The sequence below is a fragment of the Erpetoichthys calabaricus genome, chromosome 7 (assembly GCF_900747795.2).
Source record: "Erpetoichthys calabaricus chromosome 7, fErpCal1.3, whole genome shotgun sequence".
NCBI lineage: Eukaryota > Metazoa > Chordata > Cladistia > Polypteriformes > Polypteridae > Erpetoichthys > Erpetoichthys calabaricus.
In genome coordinates, this window is record NC_041400.2 from 64,945,962 (window position 1) to 64,965,555 (window position 19,594).

General features: G+C 36.5%; 1 protein-coding gene across 1 annotated transcript in view; it reads right to left on the bottom strand.

Moving 5' to 3' along the window:
- Positions 1 to 949: 949 nt before the first annotated feature.
- The window catches only part of xrcc4 (X-ray repair complementing defective repair in Chinese hamster cells 4), a 457,198-nt gene continuing 438,553 nt past the window's right edge, over positions 950 to 19,594 (bottom strand). Inside the window, exon 8 of the mRNA XM_051929627.1 lies at positions 950 to 1,701. Coding sequence (XP_051785587.1) covers positions 1,596 to 1,701 — 106 coding nt within the window. The 3' untranslated portion in view covers positions 950 to 1,595. The remainder of the gene's footprint in view (positions 1,702 to 19,594) is intronic.

The window sequence follows — 19,594 nt, forward strand, 5'->3', positions numbered from 1 at the left end:
TATATTTCTTATCATGAACTTTTCCTCTATATTACATTTTAAACTTTAACAGTTTAAAACACATTTGCATTACTGATACCAAAATGGGGCGGCACGGTGGCGCAGTGGGTAGCGCTGCTGCCTCGCAGTTGGGAGACCTGGGGACCCGGGTTCGCTTCCTGGGTCCTCCCTGTATGGAGTTTGCATGTTCTCCCCGTGTCTGCGTGGGTTTCCTCCGGGCGCTCCGGTTTCCTCCCACAGTCCAAAGACATGCAGGTTAGGTGGATTGGCGATTCTAAATTGGCCCTGGTGTGTGGGTGTGTTTGTGTGTGTCCTGCGGTGGGTTGGCACCCTGCCCAGGATTGGTTCCCTGCCTTGTGCCCTGCGTTGGCTGGGATTGGCTCCAGCAGACCCCCGTGACCCTGTGTTCGGATTCAGCGGGTTGGAAAATGGATGGATGGATGGATACCAAAATGCTTATACTCGCTATCAGGCCCCCAAAGTTAATAACAACCTTAACTAACCTCACCAATATTGCATCAACCATGAAAATCAACTTTAAAATTAAATGAAACCACTCAGAAGGTTCTGTAAAATAATCATAAAATAAGAATATCAACAGTAATAATTCCAAAATTAAGTAATAAACACATTTTTGAATGTGATCCTGATATGAATACAGTATATTAATTTCATGAATCAGACTGTCATTCAGATTTTCTTCACATTCTTGGCAGTTTGCTTGCATAATTAGTGCATAAATGTGTAAAGATCATACAGAAACATACACATTTAAAATATTTATTTTCATATATTTTTGTGAGTTTTAGCAGCATACATTTCAGCATGTTGAGCATTATTAGTAAGGTATTATGATCATGAAGGTGGGATATCAAGGACTGTTCAGACATGGTATCTTCCAGAACATCTTTTGCAGACAAGGTGAAATGAAAGGCAAAAAGAATCTCAATTAACAAAATATCTTATTTATTGTTCATATGAAATCACCAAACAAACAGACTACCTCTTCTTAAAATGTTATATTTTTCATTACATTTTGTTGGTTGTAGCATGCAACGCTACCAATCAACTCACCATTCTGGCAGTGAACAATTCTGAACATTGCCTCTATTTACCAAAGAAACAATTAGTTATATTTTAAAAATAACAAGAGGAAAAATTAAACCTTTCAAGGGCTTAACGAAATATTCAAATTTAATATATTTTATTTAGTTAGGTTTAAACAAAACAACATCAAAAAATAATTTAGTACAATGTAAAAATATGTATTAATTTTGTAAATTCACAAAAAACACTTCATGAAAATATCAGAAGCTCTTACTTAACCAACTAAATGACTTCCATAATGAAATTTTTAACATTTTGTACGTGATGTCTGTTGAAGAAAATAATCTTAATAGCATGATTTTCAACAGTTTCAAATAATAAGAATAAAAAAATTGGAATAGGGTATTATATTGCGTGCTTCCAGATTATAAAAAAATACAATTGTAGGGTTTAAAAACAGCCTTTCAATTATTGATATTTACCATGGAAAAAGTAATCTGTAAAGGAAAAGAATATTAAATGAAGGACACAAACTACACTGTCAGTCGTTAGATCTCTTCAAAGAGGTCTTCTGGCTCTTGAGGTATTTTGTTGGCAGCAGAGTTCTCTGCAGCAGCTTGTTTGCTGTTGGACTTTTTGTCTGTGGTAGCCACCCTAGTAAAAGAAGACACAGAAAGCCTGATATGAAATATGACACAATAGAAGTAAATTTCACATATAATTTCATAGTGTTAAAGATATAACTATTTATATAAGCCTGCAAGTACACACCAAAAGACTTACAATCTCAGAATACAGGTATATGAGAAAAAGACTTTTTGCTGCATTCACATTACAAGTCTTATTGCTGAATTCTGATTTTTTGCACAGATTGGATTTGCTTATCTTCAGTACAAGTGACCTGAATCTTACTGTAATGTGGATGTATTTGTCATCTGAAACAGCATGCAGGTGCACAAGTCAACTGCATCAGCATCAACTAAAAACTTCAAAATTTTGAGAAGCCTAGTGGTATTGAAATTGACATTGAAGGATGGTAAACAGTTCGTCAGCTGTACATAAGTAGGTTGAGAAGGTGAAAAAAGCCACATGGCTAGCTTTTGCTGTTCTTGCAGGTACTGTTGCACCAAGAGATGTGTGGGTTTGAGATAGCAGCCAGCAATGGTGGGACCAGGACTGTTGTCACAGCTGTAGCATTCTTCCATTATTGTTCTGCCACGCTGCGGATGCTGGCTGATGATGACAGTGCTCATCCCATGTTTATAGAACAAAAAAAAACACACATAAATGATGATCTGACCATACTTCTTCATGTCATATGGACCACACATTGGACCATACATGAAAGTGTTTCAAATCTAATTTGAAAAGATTGGATTTCTGTGTCCACAAACCCCTTAAAACATTAGATCTGTGTCACATTAAGGCAAAAAACTGAATTTGATTTGCTTCAGCCTGGTAATGTAAATGTAGCCTAAGGGTTAGGTAATATAACATCTTGAGATACAAATTATACATGTCATAATCCTGCTACTATACAATTAAAAGTAAACACCAAAGTTAAGCACTCTTCAATGCACACTACTATTTGTCCAGTTTTATTAGCCAACAGCAAAGTGAAGGTCTATACATGAGGCACTTTTAGGAATAAATTTACAGTAGAAGGAGCTAAAGTGGTACTATTTCAATCTGAGGAGAACCACTGTATTGTAAGGAGTTTGTATGCCCATAACAGCCACCTTGCTAAGGCACTGGGTCAAAGGTAGCTGCTAAGTGATCCACCCTTTGTCTGTCTTGATACTTCAAAAGAAAAAAAATCAGAATTTAAAGACTAATGGATATAAGCCACCTGTTCAAACAGAAGATATGATCTGGTGCAATTGCCTGTCTATATCATATACAGGGTTAAGGGCTATTAAGTACAATAGCTGATCCTCAGGACCATATACTCATGTCAACTCAAAAGGAACACAAGAAGCAGTAATTTAAAAGGCAGATCACTGAGCCACCACCAATAACTTGGGTAAGCAAAAAGAAACAAGTTAACTTGAGAACCAGGAACATCAGTTTTGAAGGATTTTATTGTCTATGCATCTGTGACGTGAGGTACTGTGTTTATATTTATAAAATACAGTATATTTTTTTACTCCCACTGTATTACTTTTAGAACACATAGGTAACAGTTAAATTACTTATGTTATATAAAATACAGGTTAGAAGGGGCAGCAAAAAAATTAAAGTCATAAAATATTTAGTAGAACTCAAAAGTCACAATGATCATGTTGCAGGGTCATAGCCCACTTTCCTTGCATGCACAGCCTTGACAATTCCAGCTACATCTCTGTTTCCTCCCCCTTACACTTGCATCATACTGCAAATATGAAAAATAAATTAGCCCTTGTGATCCTCCCCAAAACATCAACAACCCAGGGTTGAGAAGGTGCTACAAAAAAGGCCAATGAAATCATTAAAGACTATTAGAAAATGTGCAAAGAATGCTCTGAAAAAGTAAGAAAAGAGAGAAGTGCACTCTGATTCTTCAGAAGAGAAGCAAAGAGATGCCTTTTAAAAGTAATGTTAAATAATGTGCAGTGGTTGCACACAGCTGTTCATTGTGTTTACATAATAAAATCCATCCATCCATTTTCCAACCCGCTGAATCCGAGCACAGGGTCACGGGGGTCTGCTGGAGCCAATCCCAGCCAACACAGGGTGCAAGGCAGGGAACCAATCCTGGGCAGGGCGCCATCCCACCGCAGGACACACACACACACAAACACCCACACACCAAGCACACACTACGACCAATTTAGAATCGCCAATCGACCTAACCTGCATGTCTTTGGACTGTGGGAGGAAACCAGAGCACCCGGAGGAAACCCACGCAGACACGGGGAGAACATGCAAACTCCACGCAGGGAGGACCCGGGAAGTGAACCCGGGTCTCCTTACTGCGAGGCAGCAGCACTACCACTGCGTCACCGTGCCGCCCTATAATAAAAATATGTTCACATAATAAAAGACATGCCTTTGTTTTAGCAGTGTCCTTTAAAACAGGCATGTCAAACTCACTACCATTGGTGGGCCGCTTCGACTACCATTTGTGTGCCAGCAGGCCGCACTGTAACAAATACTATTATACAAAGTTACTGTAGCTTTCTTTCTAATACTGAAAACTTTAAAAAATGTAACACTTAAAAGTTTAAAGAAAAGCAATTTATTTCCATACAATCTCCATACAATAATAATAATAATAATAATACAACAGCTTACAATTAGAGTCTTAGCCTCTTAGCTAGGTCCTTATATTATTATATTATATTCATTGCTAATATAGGAGTCTTACAGCGTGAGATCAATTTCTTTTGTACAAACACTTGGCATCTCTTGTTAGTAACCAGTTCATCAATATCAGGCTTGAAATCTTGTGCAGCTGCAACTTTTATGAGGGATGAAAGGTGCTCGACAGTAAGTCTTGAGAGATGTGGGGTTTTGGTAGCTTTCATTAACAAAAACAATTGCTCATAAAGGTAAGTGATTCTGAACATAGACAGTACTCTTGATGCCAAATTATGAATCTGCACATACGAGGGTGGCAGGTAAGCATACAAGCCTGGCACACCAACTTCATTGTATTTTGCCTTTAGAATAGAATCTGACTGCAGTTCAATCAATTTCATTTGGATATTCTCAGGTGCATTTTCAACGTTGTATGAGTATGGTGACGTAAACAGCGCAAAGTCCTGTTCATGTGAACTGAAATCATGAAAACGCTCACTAAATTCATTGCTCAGTAATTCAAGTTGGAAAACAATTCCTCCAAAAATCAAATTTTACTTTACTAAGTTTACTTCAAAGTTTAGATAGATAGATAGATAGATAGATAGATACTTTATTAATCCCGATGGGAAATTCACATATTGTAAAATAAGCCGATATGCAAAAAGCCACCTGACCTTCACTAATTTTACATTACTAACTCAAAATCACAAAAATGTTGTTAACAAACAACTCACCAACTTCTCACATCCACTTCAGATCTTCAGCTGTAGTCTGCACTAACTGTTTGTTACAATACTAGCACATAATTACATAAAACTAGAGCAAAAAAAACATGAAAATATGCGAGCTATTACTACTCGTGATGGTCAGTTCTGCCCAGTGGCCAGTCTCAGCAGCCCAGCCAGTAGTGTAGCCTGCCAGGGCGTCTCTAGGCTTGTGGCAGCCCTGGGCAGAGAATGAATCGATGGTCCCTTCGCCCGCCAATGTCAATATGGTATCTTATGCACGGCGGATGGCCACGTCCATTGTTGACACTGCACAGCCGCCTCACGCTCATGACATGCTTCTATATGCACATGTCGGTAACTTGAAAACCAAGTGACAGCCCATGATATTCTCATTATGGCAAAACGTTTTAATACTACATATAGCTTACTGCTCAGACTCAAGCGACATTAGTAAATACAGCGTACTAATTAACAAGAAACACGATGTTTTTTGGCCACATTGCCATCAGCTGTGTTGTTATTTTCTCTTTTTGTTTTATATTCAATATATATTGGCGTGGCGGCCCTGTGCAGGTTCACAGTTTGCACATGCCTAAGGCCACCCCTGCTGCCAGGCTGCTGCAGCCTAGCACTTCAGTTGTGACGTCGCGGCTCATTAACTTTGGACAAGGCTCGTGGCTATACTAGCAGATGACGTTGCCGGTACTGTAATGCCATGGGAAAATGCGCTTTTGTCAGAAGGCAGAAGTAAGAAAAGTCAATAAGTGACGGCGAAGATGCAGAATGATTCAATCACAAACGATAGTAATCATTTTGTACAAGTTTAGTGCTAACTAGGATCAGTCATGCGGGCTGCACAGATTTCTGTTGCGGGCCATTTGACATGCCTGCTTTAAAAAATAAAAAGCTACTACCATAAACGGTGTGTGTAATGAAAAAAATAAAGTACCAAAGAAGCTGATGTGCCATTTGTTTCTGTTACGGCTGGAAAAGTACACTATCCCTTTTCAAAATGAAAATCTTGTCTTGCCCCAAAGTCCTAAAGGCAAATAGATAAAATAAAATCATACTTTTTCAAGTTTTATTTACAAATTGTACTTTAAAACCACTAAATTAAAAAAGAACGCTTAAGTTACACCCTCAAGTCTATTTGGATATGTCTTCCAATTTTTCATATGATGAATATTATTTGCTAACTCCTACTTGCAGAATAGTTCAAGGGGTGATCGCTGATGGACTACTGTCTTCAAGTCATTCAAAAGATTTTTGATGGGATTTAGATCAGAGCTCTGACTAAGCCACTACAGGACATTCAACTACTTGTCTTTCAGCCACCGTAAAGATGCTTTTGGGTGTGCTTTGAGTCATTTTCATGTTAGAAATTGAACCATCTTCCCATTTTTAGCTTTCTAGCTGAGAGCTAAAAGTTTCATTCAAGAAATTGTCTGCATTTTGCACAATCTATCATTTCTTCTACCTGGACAAATGCCCCAGTTCCAACTGAAAAGAAACAGCCACACAACCAGATGATGCTGCTATGTTAAACTGTATAAATAGAGTTTTTTGGATTGAAATATATTTTGGGATTTTCCAGATGCATTCTGGCCAAAAATTACAATTTTTTACCTATCTGACTACAGCACCTGTTGCTGCTAAGCTACACAATATGTGAGGTGCTTTAAGCAAAACACTTGCGCAAGACTAAATGCAGCCTTTTCTAAGAATGTTTTTTTTTCGCCTCTCATACAGGCCAGATTTAGAGAGCACTTGTGTTATTGTTCTTACATGAACATAGTGACCAGCTATAATGGCCTGTAGATACTTCAGAGCTGCCATAGACTCTCAAATGAGTCTCATTCTTCCTCGGCTATCTGGTTTAGAAGGATGGCTTGATTTAGGTAAGGTCTGGATGGTGCCATTTGCCTCACACTTCTTAATGAAGGTCTTCACTGTGCTCCTCGGGATACATAAAGACTTTGACATCTTTTAATATCCATCTCCTGACATGTTATTTTCTGCAACTTTGTCTCAAAGTCCTTTTGAAAGCACATTTACGGCAATGGTGGATTTTTCTGCTACAGAAGCAACTGGTTTTAACATGAACTAATTACCCATACACTGCTATAAAATTAATTAATTTTTATTTTTTTATGTATATTATTATTTTTATTTGGCTAATGTGGGTTATTGTATGTAAATAAAAATGGAATAAGCATAATTTATTATGTTCTTACTTTTCGGAGTTTCATACAACAGGTACAAAGTTTGAAAGGGGGTGGTGAAATTCAACAATTTTATTCTCCCTTGTGGCACCCCCAGAAGGATATCAAAGAGGAATAAGCAAAACAGAGAAAGTACCAAAAGTAACAGTAAAATGAGTGCCTTGCTACCTAAATAAACAGGTCTTGAATTCTATCGATTAGGTGAGGTGGTTCACCTACTACAAAGCATACTCTTTCATACTACATACTCTTTCTCAGGTTCCAGCATGCTCTTTTTCTCTTTCTCAACCGTAGACACTACCTTTGCAAGCTGAACCTACACTTCAACTCACCTTCCAGTGTTGGCTTTAGTGTTTCCTCAGACTGTGAGGTAGTTTTAATTCCCCACCCAAGGTCACCTCTGGCCAAATATTAGAACCACATCCAGAGTTACGTATTGCTCTACTTTTTCTACAGGGTCTCTAGTAACACCTGGGGCATTGTTTATAAAGTGTGCGTATGCTCAAAGATCTCCCATACCAACATTGCAATTTATCAAAGAAAACTTTGTACAGTTAGGTCCATAAATATTTGGACAGAGACAACTTTTTTCTAATTTTGGTTCTGTATATTACCACAATGAATTTTAAATGAAACAACTCAGATGCAGTTGAAGTGCAGACTTTCAGCTTTAATTCAGTGGGGTGAACAAAACGATTGCATAAAAATGTGAGGCAACTAAAGCACTTTTTAACACAATCTCTTCATTTCAGGGGCTCAAAAGTAATTGGAAAAATTAAATAACTGGAAATAAAATGTTCATTTCTAATACTTGGTTGAAAACCCTTTGCTGGCAATAACAGCCTGAAGTCTTGAACTCATGGACATCACCAGATGCTGGGTTTCCTCCTTTTTAATGCTCTGCCAGGCCTTTACTGCAGCGGCTTTCAGTTGCTGTTTGTTTGTGGGCCTTTCTGTCCGAAGTTTAGTCTTCAACAAGTGAACTGCATGCTCAATTGGGTTAAGATCAGGTGACTGACTTGGCCATTCAAGAATTTTCTACTTCTTTGCTTTAATAAACTCCTGGGTTGCTTTGGCTGTATGTTTTGTGTCATTGTTCATCTGTATCATGAAACGCCGCCCAATCAATTTTGACTGCATTTAGCTGGATTTGAGCAGACATTATGTCTCTGAACACCTCGGAATTCATTTGGCTGCTACTGTCCTGTGTTACATCATCAATAAACACTAGTGTCCCAGTGCCACTGGCAGCCATGCACGCCCAAGTCATCACACTGCCTTCACTGTGTTTTACAGATGATGTGGTATGCTTTGGATAATGAGCTGTTCCACACCTTCTCCATACTTTTTTCTTGCCATCATTCTGGTAGAGGTTGATCTTGGTTTCATCTGTCCAAAGAATGTTTTTCCAGAACTGTGCTGGCTTTTTTAGATGTTCTTTAGCAAAGTCCAATCTAGCCTTTCTATTCTTGAGGCTTATGAATGGCTTGCACCTTGCAGTGCACCTTCTGTATTTACTTTCATTAAGTCTTCTCTTTATGGTAGACTTGGATATTGATACGCCTACCCCCTGGAGAGTGTTGTTCACTTGGTTGGCTGTTGTGAAGGGGTTTCTCTTCATCATGGAAATGATTCTGTGATCATCCACCACTGTTGTCTTCCGTGGATGTCCAGGTCTTTTTGCGTTGCTGAGTTCACCAGTGCTTGCTTTCTTTCTCAGGATGTACCAAACTGTAGATTTTGCCACTCATAATATTGTAGCAATTTCTCAGATGGGTTTTTTCTGTTTTCACAGCTTAAGAATGGCTTCTTTTACCTGCATGAAGAGCTCCTTTGACCGCATGTTGTCTGTTCACAGCAAAATCTTCCACATGCAAGCACCACACCTCAAATCAACTACAGGCCTTTTATCTGCTTAATTGATAATGACGGACTTGCCCACACCTGCCCATGAAATAGCCTTTGAGTCAATTGTCTAATTACTTTTGAGCCCCTGAAATGAAGGGATTGTGTTAAAAAAATGTTTTAGTTGCCTCACATTTTTATGCAATCATTTTGCTCACCCCACTGAATTAAAGCTGAAAGTCTGCACTTCAACAGCATCTGAGTTGTTTCATTTAAAATTTATTGTGTTAATGTACAGAACCAAAATTAGAAAAAAGTTGTCTCTGTCCAAATATTTATGGACCTAACTGTATATATTGTACATGTATTTACAGCAACTATGGCCCAAGTATATGCAACATTGCCTAAAAATTGGGAAACAATGACACACTTGATCAAGTAAGGAAAAGCAGTCAAACAAGCTAAATGATGACTTGCACACATCATAATACATATTACCAAGCTGTTATTATAATATGTGTTGACATGACAAACATGTTACACTTCAAAAGTGATAAATATGATGTACTGACTGTATTTTAGTCCCCTTTTAGAGGGCCAATGCTGTGTATTTGCACTGAAGAACTTTTCTGGTTATTCATCAGTTCTTGTCAGTTATTTGTTGTCAATTCCCAGGGAACTGGTCGATATGTCAGGAATATCACAGCCAAGCTTCACTTCATTAGGCTCGCTATGCTGGAAGCCAATAACAGACCAGTTAGGTGCTACATCAGGTTTTTATACTGTATTTTGGGTGCACATACATAAACCATTACCTGTTTTTGCAAACATAAAAAGGCAATTTGCAAAAGTGTGCAGTTTTCCTAACAGAAACTGAACAATTTACTGTACTCATATTGCAATATGGGCATCTAGCAAGAATGAAGTTGCTTTTGTTAATTATGAACAGTGACATTCCATTAATGGAATTCTGTCATCTGTGATGCCAAGATGAGACAAATGTCATTGGTCAGTGCCCTGTGTCAACCCGTGATTAAATTTTTTTAAGCAAAGTAGCTTTGACAGACATGATGGTACCACAGTGGTTGTTGGCTTGTTGGTAAGGTAACTGGATGAACTTTCTGTTTTTCATATGGCCTTTACTATTCATTGTAACAGTCACCATGTTGTTACAAGTGCCAGGTAATAGCATCTACCTGCTCAGATACTGGCACCGTACACCATTATAATTCCGCATATGTTCTTGCACTCTTAATTGTGGAGTGCAGCCAGATGCAAATGACAGTGTCTCGATGCATCAGGTTGGAGGCAGTTTTGCCATTAAAACTGCATATGTATCAGATTGATTAGCACGTTCCATACATGTGAGTTTTCAGTGTGCCGTTCAAACCACATTCACATATACATATTGCAACAAAATGGTTACAAATTGCTGGTCTTATTCGCTTATGAAAATGTAGTGCTGCTGGCTACACCTACCAATACTCACACATAACAATGAATGTAATTTAAATAATTTTTTTAGAAAAAACCTGTATGTGATGGTGTAAAGTTTAGGGTTTTATCACTTCTGGCAAGGTTTGATAGATAGATACCTTAAAAATCAAAGACAAGTTAAATGGTTACTTAATCTTTATAGCACAAGAGAAGTAAATATCCATCAAAGCTATAACAATTGAGCCCTGCTCTATCTGTTATAGGAGATACATATGATACTGACATTTTAAAGCTCTGAATCATTTTATGATAGAATGGGAATGTCTGGGGATCACAATATTAAGCATGAGCTTTCAGAAAAGGCTGGCAGTATCTGTCAAGTTCTGCAATTAACTAACATGTAAGCCTGTAAAATGAGCCATCGATATAACTGACAACGTAGTGTGGGTAAATGCAATACATTTTACAGCTTCTTTTGACAGGACAGTGTTGGCAATATGCCACCCATGTACTGAATCAACTACACGAGCAGAGTTGGAAAAGTGTAGCAGTTCCACTCACATCACACCTACAGCTTTAACTACAGACATATTGTTTCCAGTTTCAAATGCTATGTAAGAGGGCTGTAAAAGTTTAACTTGATCAGTTCTTATAAGCATATAAGGAAGACAGCCTGTCCAATTATTAAAAAAAGATTATATAGTAAAAATGCAATTGTAGAACAGTGTATTATAGAGTATATATAATAAAATTACTTAAAGATGTGCCTGTATGAAAAAACTAGAAGAGCACAGTAAGAGCATGAAAACTTCATACAGAAAGAAAAGCCACCATTCTGATATTCTGTTAAGTGGTCATGCTACCCACTACATCATGCTGCTTGAGAATGCAACATTTTCTGTTTAGAAAGGAAAAAATATGTTGGTCCACCAGTCAATTGCAATATTTTAAGGATGAACTACAAATATTAGAAATTTCTTGTCTATTTTAAAGACGCAATACATTGCACTTATTCTATTACTTCTATTTTTTTAAGTGACTATGATTTGGTTCTTGTTGGAATGTAACATGTATATTCTGCCTTTATCTGTGATAGTTTCCTCAGATAATTCTGTTTTATTCTAAATTAAAAATACATCAATGTTAGCTTAATTGGAGACTGGTATCATATGAATGAGCATCAGAGTTCCCTGTAAAGAACCAGTGTCCCATTCAGGGTTAGCATCTGACAAATGCTGCCAAGATATATTTTTGATCCCTGTAATCCTGTAATAGAACAGTGCAGTCGGAAAACAATGGGGTAGATGGATTGTTTTCAAAAGTACATCAAAGATTTAGAAGATAGTTGTGGGACTTGATTACAAAGAAATTAAATTACACACTTCTCTAACATTTCAGAAAACTAAAGAAGTTTTTTTTCTTTTTTTTTTCAAATGAGACCTCATTTTAGGTTGGAGTGGAAGCATCAATTTTATACATTTTGACTATGACACCCAGGTTGCTTGCAAAATGGTTCTAAAATTACTTCCATTGTAAAGAAAGAGCAGCAATCTTCTATCATCAAGTTAAGTGAAAATGGAGGCTTGTTAAAATGGAATCAGGTGTTCTTTCCAGACATTCGTCAATATGATACATGGTAGCCGATAGTTGATGTTATTGTTATCAAAAAACAGACTAACTGGAAATGACATGAATGTATACTATATAATATAGTGTTCCCCATGAAAATCGCAGCTTTTAACCCCTTATGCCCCAAGGGATTTTTGGTATTACTGTGCCTAAATTACATACCCAAAAATAAACAGCTATTACTCTGGTTATATAATAAAGAAGCTGTAAATAGCTAAACAGCACTGAGTATAACAACGCCAAATTTTTAAAAGAAAATCTTTATATAAATAAAAACCTGTTTTATACAAATATCTAAATAAAACACAAGAAAGTAGGCATTTTAGTAACTTCTCTCCAAAAAAATGGATATAACGATACATAACCAAGACATTTTATGATGCACATCTCTGGAATCAGTTTTCTTTTGTGTCCCAATCTGTCAGCTTCCACAGTGTCAGGTTTGCTTGTCATATCCCATAGCACTGCAAAGTTAAACTGTTTGGCACAAAGTGTCCCCCCTTTTGGAAACATTTAGTCTCTTGTACCTAAACAATCTTTCAAAACAAGTATAGAATTTTAAATTTTTATGTTTTAGAAAAAAAAAAAAGAAACTTTATATACATGCACGTACACATACACGCACACGCTCACACACACAAACATCACTCTGAAACAATAAGAAAACAATATGTAACTATATAAGTGAGTACAGTATTCACTTTCTAAATAACCTTTCATGCCTGTCCTTGAAGCAATTTATCTTTACCACTAAAAATGGAGAAATTTGAGACTTTGTATAATAGATTGGGGATTTTGTGCTACAATTCACACATCTTCCCGTCTTCTGTTGTAGTTGCACCCATAAAGGTTTAATGTGTTGTTAATCATTTATTTTTGTTGTTGCTTTTTTCCTGCAATACACATCTGGAATAAATTAAGTACATGCATAATGTTTCATACCAGCTTCTTCCAGTTCTGGGTTACGGAATGAATGCAATGCCTTCCCTAGCAGCCCTAGGTGCCAGGCAGGAAATAGCCCCAGAGCTAGCCACACACACACACACATGCCTAAACCATTCACACAGTGGCCTAAACAGAACATTTTTGGCATGCAAGTTGAAAACTGGCATACTCAAAGTTGGGGAATTGAACAATGACATTTAACCAAATGGAGAAAGGTGGGTGATCCCCACATGAAGCTTCAAGCGGCAGTGGATTTGTACAATATAAATATATTCGATTGAAATATAGTCCACTGTGAAGGTTTATGTGGCTGTGATTCCATGATATTCAGCAGGGGGGTTTGGTGGGTTAGATGGTCCCCATGTGAAACTGCAAGTGGGTATGTTGCCGATACTCTAAGCTGAAACTCTTAAGTACACTGATCAGAAAACTAACATAGGAAGAACATGCAGGAGACAGCTTCTGGGAAAGGTAATTGAACACAAGATGTTTGAACTATAAAACTGCATGCCAGGACACATTAATGTTCTGCTATGAATAATACTTACAAATCAAGTGTCCTTCATCAAGCACAGCATTCTCAACAGAGTGAAAATTGTGATCAGAATCTGACTCAGGGTCTTCATATTCTGTATCTTTAGCATTCTATAACTTTTCTAGGACTTCCACAAATATTTGTTTTCTTTTTTTGTTTTGAAAAAGACATTTTCCTAGTTCAAACTTCAAGTCTTATTGCAGGACAACCAAACAGTCCCAATGCACTCTGACAGAAGTTTTGTGTGTAATGGTGCGTAAAAATGAGCTGTTGCACATGCAATACATTTCCTGCCATTTATGAAAAGCTGTGACATGTAATGTGAATGACCATTCACAGACAACTATACATCACTGGAATGTTCTGAACCTCATCTATCCAATGGTAATGAGCCTTTACTAATGAAAGAGAGCAGACAACAAGGAAACTTATGACTAATTTGAAAGAAGACACCCTTGGGTATGTAAAAATACCATTATTACGTTTGATTGACTTGTGGGTTTACTGCAATGTAAACAAACAACTTTGAAATATGGTTGCGTCCCACTGGCAAAGCACCTTGTGGCTATCAGATGAATGTCAAAAACTCCAATGTTATCCTCAGGTTGCCTTTATAGTGTATATCTGGTAATGTGGCATTCACTGTTCCTTACGTAAAGTTTCATGAAGAACATAATTATTTACAGCCTTTCTTTTTTCAGCAAGTTAGTCAATAGCTTATTAAATGAAAAAGATACCAAGTACTGTGTTCACATAATTTGTCTTAAACATTTTTTTATTACAAAAATCTTGTGGAAGAAAACCAATAAGCTTAATATCAAAATAAATAGGCTGTGGAGTTTCTGACTTAAATATAACTAAAATGGATACAATTACATGCCAATTTAGTGCTGGTCATAGAAATCAAGTTTTTTACTGAGTGTAAAAGGTTTGAAAGAATTTGACATGCTGACTTTTGGCCCCTATTACACCCAGCTGCCTGGAGCCACTCTGCACTTTGTTTAGTCCCTTGCTGATTTATGCTGGGGGCAATGTCTCCGGCCCTTCACAATTTTAACATCTTTACAATTTCTGTGTAACAGCCTCATTTGTTTTCACATCAAGAAGCAGGGATCATCTTCTTATCCTTATTAGTAATTAGAGTGCACAATGTGCAGCATTCCTGCCCAGACAAAATATGCATTTCTATAAAATTACTTATGGTGATCCGATCTGAAGTACATAGATGAATGTTTAGGAATGAAATATTATTTAAGTGTATTAAAAGAAAGTTGGAGGTAGCTGCATCAAAGAAAGAAAGCAGTGTTTTATTTCTTTTGGTTTCTGAGCACTAGTGAGAGGCAGTGATACCTACTTTATAGTATAGAATACAGACATCTGAGGCTGACAGACGTTTCTTTACTTACTGAATAATAATTCTAGTTCTGCTTCATCACTGTCTGAACCCATACATATAAAACATATATTAATAGTAAATATTTACTTTAAAATATGTTCTCAAAAGAAGAGAAAGGCATAATTGGAAACACTTTTTGCACACAAAGAAATGTAAATAAATGGAAGTACTTTCCAATTAATATACAGTAAATTAGTACCCTGGGGAACTCAAAGCCTTGACTCAGGATAGCTTTACAAACACTAGATAAACACCAATTGAAAATCTAAATCTGAACCATCTCAGCTCATCAAAACATTTTAATATGTTCTTAAGAAAACTAATGTGTGTTTGGTTTTTGGGACCACTTTGTTAATCATTCTACCACAAATGACTGTACATTTTATTAAAGACTGCACAGTCTTATACACACAGTACAAGAAATTTTGGTCAGTTAGAATATTCGTTAGTAATATTATAAAAATCTTCTTTCTGTGTTTATCCCAATTCAGGATCAAGTAAAACCAAAGCTTTTAACACCAGCAAACAGTATATGGTAAGAACCAGTTTAGATGTGTTACAGTGTCCATGACAGGCCCAATCCAAAGCAACAACAAAGCACAGAAGGACAATTTATAGTTACTAGTCGTTAAAAAAGCAAAACAAAGAAACACAAATTAAAATAAATATATACATAACAGTGCTGAGGTGTCTTAATTAATCCTTGGTCATTTGCACTTAAAGAAACCAAACCACAACAAATGAAGTACAGTATGTGTATATAACTAAGTACATTAGAAAAAATTAGATGAGAACAAGCCATTCAGCCTAACAAAGTTCACTAGTGCTATCAATTTAATTCCTCTAGAATAACATCAAGTCTAGTAGTAGAAAAATCTTTTTATAGGTTGGACAAATGTAATAAACTGCTGAGCACCAACAATCCAAACCATTTCCTTTATGAAAAAAATTGTATGTATTTTTCCAATACAATACTCGCTATCCATTTTTTATTACACTTATCCAGTTCAGAGCTGTGCAAAGCTTTTGCCAAATCCTGCAATATTGGGGAACAAGGTGTGAACCAACTCTGGACAGGACTCCAATCCATCACACAATCAGCATCTCTGACTGGTGAGTGTATGAGTGTGTGGCCGATTCTAAATTGACAATTAACCTAAAATACACGTTTTAAGATTTGGGGTTAGGTCTGGAAGCTGAAACTCAAGACTCTGTAGCTTTGATGCGGCACCTCTTACCACTGTGTCACCCTAAAAGAATGGTTATGTTCTAATTATTTAGACAGCAGGAAATAATGAATATGTTGTCATGCACATACACATGGGACACAACCTAAGGGCTTTGGTTATGGTAAATACCCACTGGACCAGGGATTGGCACAGTGTAATAATTTTTTCTCTTCTCATCTCTCTGCAGAATGGAAAACTGACAGCCACTCCTTCACCGACTTCATTTCTATGTCTGTCCACCTGGATCCTTCCCTTCCTGCCACTTGAACTCATACTCTCGAAATTGTCTAACTTGTATCAGTCTCCATTCAGAACTCCAGTCTGAAAAGACTATTCTGCATTTACTGTGTATTTTCTTTGTTTTGCAAATCCAAATATATGGGGTCACCAAGGCGGCTCCCCAACTCTTTATCTTTGCTTAGGTCCTCCTTTACAATGTGTAGCTGAAAACTAGTAAAGAAGTTGTGTAATTGACCTTGGGACAGATCTACACTGGTTTCTGTAACTGCACAACTTTAAATCCCTGGCACCTACTCAAACTACTAATACTTGGTATTATACATTTAAGGTAAAGGATTACATGTAGACAATTCTTGGATCAGTCATTGTTGCCAAGCCTTATTTTACACAGCTCTATAGCTGAGGAATGAAATTCATTGGCCTTTGCAGTAAACTCCAAATATCTAAGTGTTTGTGAGTTCTCCTGACACATATTCACACTGAGCATTTCACTAAAACTTTGTGTCTTTTTAGCCACTGTGAATATGTTATGTGTGTGTACAAGTAACTGAATATACTGAATAATCCTCATGATAAACATAATTTAGCTAACTGAAATACAAGGGGCAATTGTTTGCTGATTCTCAGTCTTTTCCTGGACAGGATGCCTGTACATCATAGGGCCTCAAGCATTTCACATTTTTGCCTTGATATATAAAGGGAGTACTAAACAACTCAAATTTCTTATTCTTAACTTACATTTTTTTCAGCTCTGATGGTAAACACATTACACTTTCAAATGGCAAACGTTGTTTAGACAATTAATGCTGGGATATAACATTAATAATTCCTGGCTCTTTTATGAAAATTAAAGCTAAATATTAAAATGTTTTGTCAACCTCTGTAATGCTGTTAAGAGAGTGCCATTAATGGTTATTGGTACCTTTTGAATTGAAATAAAATGTAAGTGTTTTGTTTCTTTGTATATGCTACTTCTGATTAGATTTAGATTTTCATGTTCATTCATTTTTTTGAACATGCTTGTTTCAATGTAGGCCTCAGTAGGCAATGGAGTCTAGCCTGTCAGATTTAGGTATAAAGAAACAAATCTGGAATGGGTCATTATCCCTTCTCAAGAGATATGCACAACTGGAAAATTCTGAGAATTCTAATTCTGTGTTTGAGATCCAGGTAAGAGTAACATGCTCAGAGATTCTCTTTACAGTCACAAGTATGCAAACCAAATATTTCTCAAAAAATTACTTTAATTGCTTACAGTGACTCATATTGTGGTCGTAATATTTGGTTAAAATCAGTGAAATGGACAAACTATTTTTTTTCAGCAATACGAACAGTGATAAAATGGACCAGTTAAACGCAGAGAGCAGTGAGTTGTTGACACCTGGTTTGGTCAGCCTCGAGCATCGATAAAACAGACTCATCTGGGGTGATCAAAAAGAAAGCAGACAGTTTTCTCACGGTATAATTACATACAAAGAGCAGTTTGTTAGACACAGATTCCCAGAGGATGGCCTTAAAACTATCCTGAACTGAAATGCCTTTCTATTCTACTGTGCTCCACCTCATTATAATGTATGTAGGAGTTACAGTAAGTCACGTACACCAAAGAGCTACGTGTCTTATTTTTTTTAAGTGCTTTCATCTGCTACACCAATCCATTTCACTTATTGTCTGATAATTAACTCTATAGCTGTGACCAATCAACTGCCAAATTTCTGACCAATTAAAATTACCAACTTAACTGCTACTTTGCTACTGTAAACTTAGCTCATTTATGCTGTCTAATAACAACTTATTTAGAAGAAAAACTATCTACAATAGTAATACAATAGTAATGCAGATCTTTTCCTACTTATTATCTTGCTAAACTTACTTGTAGCTTGAAAACTAATGCCTTTAATGGGAGAATGTAGCGTCTAAAACAGATGGATGTAATATATAAGAAATCATTTACTATATTTCAGGTTATGTCTTTAGTACTAGGGTGTTGTACCGTGTTAGCCATTATGAATGTAGAGAAAAGCCAAGCAAAATGACACCTTTTATTGGCTAACTAAAAAGATTACAATATGCAAGCTTTCGAGGCAACTCAGGCCCCTTCTTCAGGCAAGATGTAATACAGAGACTGGAGTTCCCTATGTTTATATACACACTAAAAAAAACAAAAACAGCTTAAATAAAAATCAGACACTGAGCGCAATTCACTGAAAATGATTTAAGAAGAACCAGAACACTAAATAGTTCTGACTTAAGAGGGCAGCTTGTGAGCATATGAATATACAAAAATGTTTTATAGTGGGAAAAAAAACCTCTGATATTATCAGAACAAACAAAATATTCAAATGAAATCTCATCATATTTTTTCTCATGACATATACTGTATAAAAATGGATATACAGTATGTATAAAAGTTAGCCTTTCAGAAGCTGAGCAGAAAGCAAAATCTTGTTTTAAAATGAATTTAATGATAAAAGGCAGCTATTGTATAACACACATTTTAGAAAATGTGATATAATATGAAGATACAGTAAATATAAAAAACTCCCAACATCCTCTTTGCCACCTTTTGATAGTTACAGTCAGAACGCAGGGACTGATTTTATTTTCTTCACTGTCAAAAAACATGACCCCAACCAAAGGCAACCCATTCTACAAGAACACAGAAATCCTACACTCTCGATGAATTGCCTTATATCACTACAATACTTTTCCTTTCTTGTGGACCCTACCATATGCTTCATGAGCCTCTCGCTATTAGCTGCACTGTAGTTATGTTGCGAGTTACCTACCTTTCCTGTTCTCCCATGGTACCAGAAAACAATTTTAAGCTTTCAGCTTTGGTAATTAAACTTGTTACTATGGCTACATCTATACAATATGTAAATTTGATATTCAGATAAAAGTATAGCAAATTAAAATATATATATACTTTAATGTACTGTGACTGAGCAATAAAATTGCAGTGGTTAGGGCACAGAGCTTAACATTAAGTACGTTAAGTTTGGTTTAGCTACCAAAACTCAAAAAAGTAAACTGCTATTAATTTCTGTACTAAGAAA